At 36.7% G+C, this 7429-nt stretch overlaps 1 protein-coding gene across 2 annotated transcripts in view; it reads left to right on the top strand.

Annotated features, from left to right (window-relative positions):
- Positions 1-1148, top strand: part of LOC102581828 (myb-like protein A) — a 1666-nt gene extending 518 nt beyond the window's left edge. The window contains exon 2 of one of the 2 annotated variants that reach the window (XM_015306837.1): positions 44-1148. In XM_015306837.1, the coding sequence (XP_015162323.1) occupies positions 44-909 (866 nt within the window). In that variant the 3' untranslated portion in view covers positions 910-1148. Of the gene's footprint in view, positions 1-28 lie in introns of both variants that reach the window. The other variant, XM_006343129.2, reaches the window with a different exon arrangement.
- The last annotated feature ends 6281 nt before the right edge of the window (positions 1149-7429 follow it).

The following is a 7429-nucleotide window of genomic DNA, read 5'->3' on the forward strand; positions in this document are numbered from 1 at the left end:
GACCTCCGCCCCCCCGTCCCCCCCACCCCCGCCGCTCCCCTCCCTTCTGCTGCCGTTACAGCCACCACCTCCAATCCGACATCTATAGCTCCACCACCTCCCCCATCCGATAACCCTCCAACCAACAACGTTAATAACAATAATTTAGGCCCCAGTTTGGCTCCGAAACGACAGCGCCGACCAAGTGTTCGATTAGGCGAGATCGGCGACTCACCTTCCGACACTCACTTCCGGCGAGGCCCTAAAACCTGGCGTTTCCACAAGGACCCCACTCTGGCAGCTAAAACATCAAAGACCCGTCCTCTAACTAATCTCGTTAACGGTGGCGGGGATAATTATGACGAAAACAACATCGAGGAGAACAATTATAACCTTGATTTGGGAAATCGCAAGTCTAAATCGAGGAAACCCACGAAGAGAGTGAGGACAAATTGGCATTCCTCGTCAGCTAAGTTCGAGACGCCTAATGGCGGAGGAATTCACGAAGAGAACTTTTTCAGAGAAGATAACAATGATAACGAAGAGTTTCGGGAATTCGAGCTTGAGGGTTCAGAAAGCCCAGTGAAAGAGCACAGTCCAATTAACTCAATGGAACATATGGGGCTTCAGTATTGGGATCGGAGAGGAATTAGGACTAGAGTGTCGGAGAGCAGAGACCAACACGATGACCTCAACAACGGAGGAGTTCATAACGAAATGAATTCTGGGGATAAGAGCATTGGAGTAAGGGACTGGTTGGTTGATTTGGGTCTGGGGAGATATGCTCCTGTTTTCGAGATACACGAGGTTGATGATGAGGTTTTACCCATGTTGACTCTGGAGGATCTCAAGGATATGGGGATTAATGCTGTTGGTTCCAGGCGAAAAATGTTCAATGCCATACTGAAGCTGCGGAAAGGGTTTTCGTGAGTTTAGCCTTAATGGTTTTAATGTATGTTTAGCTTTTATTTACTGCTTACTTTCCTTTTCGTTACTTTTTGCCGCTTACATGGATAATTCAAGTGGTATTAGTTTTGCAGCTAGATTTATTTTTTCTCCTCCTTCTGCCTTAGTATGTTAGTTATTGTGAAATGTAATAGTTGATATACAAATGAGAATGACATGACAAGTACTTTTTATTGATTAAACTAAGTTCTAGTGTGTCTAAATGAAGTATATAAGTTTGAAAGAAGTTGGTCTGTTCTTAGATTCAATGTGTATTTAATTAAAAGAAATAAAGGAAACTACCTTTTGAATCTGGTATATTTATTTGTGTGCAAAATGGTTAGACTATATATACGTCTGTAGCACTTTAACCGCTAGATGTCCTCTCTAACCTTTGCTTTACCTGTGTTTAGTTCCACTTCCTGCAATTAGATCCTTTTATTCATTATCAAAATGGGATCTTTCTCTTGTATTAACTTGCATAGAGCTTAAAAATCTTTCTTAAGTGTAGTTGGAAATTTGAATTACTTTGTAAACAATGAAGAGTGAATTATTTTAACTAAAAGAAAAATGGTGAATCATTTGATGAAACAAAGAATGACCTGCTAGAGAAGTACATGAAATAAGAGCACATATCTTAGACTTGAGTTAAGTCATTCACCAAAGCATGGTTCAGATAGTATCTGCTTTATTAGCTTCCAACTGTACTATAAAGGATTTCCTTGTAGAAACCTTACATCTTCTAGCATTAACGGTCTTATCGATAATCACTTTTGCAGCTTTAGCCTTCTTCTCCGGAGACTCTAATTCGTCTCCTCTGAAGGAAAGTTGATATAACTTGTAAAGAAGAGGCTTCCTCATGCTTAATGATGGTTGTGTTGTAGAATAATTTTACCCTTATATGGTCGTTGTTCCTCATCTCTTTCAGTTCATAGATTGAAAAGCTTTATCATATTTCTTGTGATGACATTCTCTTTTGGTCGTAATTGCTTCCAGCATTCTCTTTTGCTGGTTTACTAATGACAGTTACAAATTACCGATCACAAAAAAAGGCTTCATCTCCTGTATTCTGTCACAACTCTCATTCAGCTGAAAAACACACTGTTAGTTAGCTTGGAAAGAGAGAAATCCAGTTTGTGGAATATATATGCTATTTGTGACAGACATCTTTGAACACATGCTTCTTAAGGGAGGCACTAACTTCATATATAACTTTCCCAGCTTTGTGACGGATTGTTGAAAAAGGCTTTTAGGTGAGATAATGCTTATCTGCCCATCTCCCTTAACTAACCATTCTTGACTGCACTCACCTACATGGCTAAAAGTTTCTCTCCTGACCTCAATTTTTTACCCTTTTTGCTTGCAAGTGGTTGCACCAGTCAGTCAGTGCTTTTGTTTTCTAGTCTCTTCATTCTGCTTTCATTTGTTTATTTTTCAGGCGATCAAAATGTGATGTTTCCTAGCCTAGATATATTTTTTGCTAATAACAGTTTGTTGGTTCATATTGTGTTGTTTCATGTGTTCTGCTTTCACTTTTGCTTGCAAGTGGTTGCACCAGTCAGTTACTGCTTTTGTTTTTTAGTCTCTTCGTTTTGCTTTCATTTGTTTATTTTTCAGGCGATTAAAATGTGATGTTTCCTAGCCTAGATATATTTTTTGCTAATTACAGTTTTTTTGTTCATATTGTGTTGTTTCATGTGTTCTGCTTCCAGTTTTGCTTGCAAGTGATTGCACGAGTCAGTTACTGCTTTTGTTTTTTAGTCTCTTCGTTCTGCTTTCATTTGCTTATTTTTCAGGCGATCAAAATGTGATGTTTCCTAGCCTAGATATATTTTTTGCTAATTACAGTTTTTTGGTTCATATTGTGTTGTTTCATGTGTTCTGCTTTCATTTTTGCTTGCTAATGGTTGCACTAGTCAGTCACTGCTTTTGTTTTCTAGTCTCTTCGTTCTGCTTTCATTTGTTCATTTTTCAGGCGATCAAAGTGATGTTTCCTAGCCTAGATATATTTTTTGCTAATTACAGTTTGTTGGTTCATATTGTGTTGTTTCATGTGAATGGAGAGCGTTTGTGGGGGGAGAGAAATCTCAACCGTGAGAATAATAGATGCTGCGATGAAGGAGATGTAGTCTCATTTCCATCTTCAAAAGTTGACTGACATGGCTCACTTTTCTGACAATGTCTTTTCTTTCACTGCTTGATATATAGCTGTTATTAGCTTGCTGATCTCATATATTCTCAGACTAAGAACTTGATATGCAGTCGTTTGGATGTTAAGTTTCCTTATTAAGGCTTTAGTGGCACTGGTTTCACGTATGGCCGTATCTGCTTTTAACTATTCCATTAGGCATTTGGTTGTTTGTGAGCGAATTATTGATGAAGTCTGATAGCTCTTATTTTGTGTGTGACTATTGGATAGCAGCGAGTTTGATGTATGAATTCAGGTTTAGTTTAGTTAGAAATTGGTAAGAACTTAATAAGATTTGTCATAAGCTAAATTACAATGCAAAGATTTACTAAAGAAGGATGAGGGGGACCTAGAATGGGAGCCACAAGGTATGTTATGACAAGGGTATAGTGGGTTTATTTTGCCAGGAAGGTAAACTAGTTTGACATCAAAACACCATATGAATTAATCTATATTCTAAACTCACCTTATGAGGGCTCAAGTAAAGTAGCCTCCGTGGTGGACAAGATGAGGGAAGCAAGACTGAGTTGGTTTGGATATGTTAAGAGGAAATGTAGCCGGTGAGGAGGTGCGAGAGGTTTGTTATAGAGGGTACGAGGAGAGGTAGAGGTAGGCGGAAGAAGTATTGGGGAGAGGCTTTAGGTTACTAAGAACATGACCTTAGATAGGAAAGTGTGGAGGACACAGTATTAGGGAAGAAGGTTAGTAGGTAGTGTGGTATTGTCTTGCTTAGGTTGGTTGGTGTTTATCATTGTACATTTGTACTAGTTGTATTATTGTAGTTTTTTTTTTGTTTTTTTTATTTTTTATCATTGTTTATTGTTTATTGTGTCTTGATTATTGTCCTATTTTGTTCTTTGTTTTTGCTCCTTTCATGTAGACTTTACACTGGTTCCTTGTTACTTGCAATATTTTCTTAACTGTTCTTTTCTTCTTTGTATCTGGATTTGCTGCACTTGAGTTGAGGATCTTTTTGAAACAGCTTCTCTACCTCCATGAGGTAGTAATAATGTCTTCGTACATTCTACCATCCCCATATTTCACTTGTGGAATTTCATTAGATATGTTGTATTGTCAAATGGGATTATCCAGATATGATCAAGTTATTCTAACTGAGTTAGTTTTATGGGATGAGGCATGATTGTTGATGGATTTTAAATTGTATTGCAGTTATGCCCTTTACTTTATAAATCACCTACTGAAGATTAAAAAGAAATTTAAAGTTGGTCAGTGTTTGCAGGGAGGGGTTTAATTGTTGTCAAAGCAAAGACATTTTAGGTCTTTGCCAAAACAGGGTTGACACCGATATATTACAGCCAAGAAGACTTGGTGCATCACGTGCACATAGAGCAACGAAACCCATATTTCCCATTTTGACAGGTTGTTTTGTGCTTCAATATTTTCAGACAGCCAGTCTTTAATGATTAAGCATCAGGGCGTTGGTGACTGGTGACGCTCTCTACCTAGAGGTGTGCTAGTTTTATATAGTATTCCGGTAGAGCATAACTGTTGAATTTGCAAAGATATTTTGGTACGAAAATGTGAATAATAGAGTATCCATTTTTTTCTTGTTTGTGGTCTAGAGCAACAGGTCCTTTCCATGATATTGCCCTGCCAGTCTTACTGGCATTGGAGGGCTTTGTGTGTTTCTCTTGATAAAAGATCTTTACAGTTGTTTCTTATGTTGAGGTCATCTACGTTTTTCCTTATCAATACTGACTGTTGGTTAAAGGAGGTTGAAAGTTTTGACAAAAAGCAAAATATGGTTTCGTTGCTAGTTTATGAGGGACGGATCAGATCTTCCTTCATCCACATTGAGGTTCCATAATCAATACATCAATCATCAATGGTTTGTTTGCCCTTATTTTCTTATGACCACTTCAGTATTTTAAAAGGCGGGGATGGTGTGAGGCGAGACGTTTTATGCAGTACGGGGTGAGACGTAAGCTCTAAGTCATGGGGCGTAAGTCTTGTGGATCTACGAAGCGTAGTCTCATATATATTCAACTTTATAATTTTATTGCTAAGAAAAAGAAAATAAAAGTATTACAATTACTATTTGAGAAATATCATCACACCAATAATAATAAAAAAATGATTTATAGCAAAAAAAGGTTTAAAAAAACAAAAAACGCATAGGGAGTACATTTTTTACGCTTAGGATTTACGTTTGAAGCTTACGCTCCAAATTCTAGAACTTATGCTCTATGGATCTACGTCTTCAATTTGCGATCAGGGGTGAATGTTTTTTGTATGCCCCGTCCCGAGACTCACCCAAGATTCGCCCCAAAAAAATGTTTTTGAAAATACTGGACCACTTGCTTTCATAAGAATTCTGATGTTCCTTATTGAATCTCTACAATCATTTGATAAGTAGGGTGTTGTTTTGATTTAAAAAATCCTATATACCCAGACCTCTAGAAATCCCCTAGACCAGAACTGAAAGGACATACCAGCCCTCGAAGGATTATCAAACATTTCTTCATGTTGCAATAAAGGTTTGATTCGAAGCGTCAACAAAACACTGCCGTTTGTTCCAAAAACAAAAGCCTCTTAGCGCCTTAGGACGGGAGTGGGGGACGGCCATCTAGCTGAACAATTTTCTAATCCACTAGATATAAGCCTCTACCCCTCCTTGTTTCCTAACCACAAAAACAATTCTTTGACTTTCGTACTTCTTATTCAAGTTGAGGTAGAAATATTGAATGTGAGGTTTTATAGGTTTCGGACGAGTAGTTATATCGACTTCTGCACAATAAAACATGAATGATATTCATGCAATTCAATTGAAACCAAGACATCACAATTCACATGAAGGATGTAATGTCACTCACATAAGAGAGAATCCCACCACACAATTAAGAATATCAATTCAAGGGATTATAGATCATGCAAAAACATTCACTCTCACAAATAAATTCAAGTATACACACATTGACTCATAGGCTTGCCCTGTAGGTAGATCGCCACTAATGTAGATTGAAAAGACTATAAATCTTCAAGGACTTGCGGGTTTAGCTTTGGCTTGGAAAAAATGTAAGGTATCATTTGGTCAAGTGACTAAGATGCCTCCCTAATGCTTCCATTTTTGACTTGAGCATACCACTCACATTTTTTATTTTGCCTTCTACTTTATTTCTCCCTTTTTAAGAAGTTCAATTATTTCAACTTTCATTTTTCTTTTCATTTGAGGCATGTACATACGTTGAGCTAACACCCACATTTTTGTTTTTCTTCATTCATGGAATCTTTTCAGGACTTTTCAAATTAAAGCTCATGGTGCTCTATGCTTTTAGCTCAAATCTCTTTGTTCCATTGGCACACGAACTCCAAAAATTAGGCTTTTTCCTACATTTCAACTCATTCACATTTTTTTTTCTCCCCCAAACATAGGCTTTTAGCCTATATTATAAATCATTAGCAAATAGGGAGACGTGAGGGTGTCAAGAGAGAGGGTTACAAAGATTCAAGTATGCAACATGGTGGCAAAAAAATCGATTTAGGCTCAATGGGGTTGATTAAGATTACATCATTGGATGAAAATTTTGGAATAGAATGTCTTCTCATAAAGGGACTAGGATCATCTTTCAAGCCAAGTCAAATCTATAATTTCGTCTTGAAATACATTTTGGGGCAAGTTCTAGATAACATGCACATACAAGAATGAATCAAATCATTTCCGCACAAGTCATTACAATCCAACAAAATCTCAAACTAGTCCCAAAATCAATTAAATCGAATAACTTTTGACAAACTACAACGTGGAGATACCGCTTTTAAATTATAAATCCAAATCAAGAATGTACGTGCTTTTCAATTCACTTTTCCCATTTTTGAAATCATTTTTAAAACTTCTTTTGCCAATTAATTAATAACGTTTGGTGGTCCCTCTTGCAAGAGGTGTGACACAACTCACAAGACTCAATTTTAAAATAAAACTTGATATTTTTCCTTAAGAAAGTCGTCTCTTAATCTATCATAGAGAATGCCAATCCGGTTCGACACAAAAAGATTCAAGAAAATAATATAACAAGAGAAAGAAAAATATTTTATTCCTTGTGAAAGAACCGCGACTTAAAGAAAATTTGTAGAGTTTATTAAACTAGCTACTATACAGAAAGGCGAATTTTGACTTATGTACCATGAATTATTGAGAGAACAAGGCCTATTAAAAGGCACTAAGTGCAAATTTCTAGCAAGCATGAGTAGTAAAACAATAGAGAAGTTTAAGACCAACCTGACTAATAAATACAGTAAGAAAACTAACACACACACATATATATATATATATATATATATATATATATATATATATTA

The sequence above is a fragment of the Solanum tuberosum genome, unplaced genomic scaffold (genome assembly GCF_000226075.1).
Source record: "Solanum tuberosum cultivar DM 1-3 516 R44 unplaced genomic scaffold, SolTub_3.0 scf00042, whole genome shotgun sequence".
NCBI classification, from domain to species: domain Eukaryota; kingdom Viridiplantae; phylum Streptophyta; class Magnoliopsida; order Solanales; family Solanaceae; genus Solanum; species Solanum tuberosum.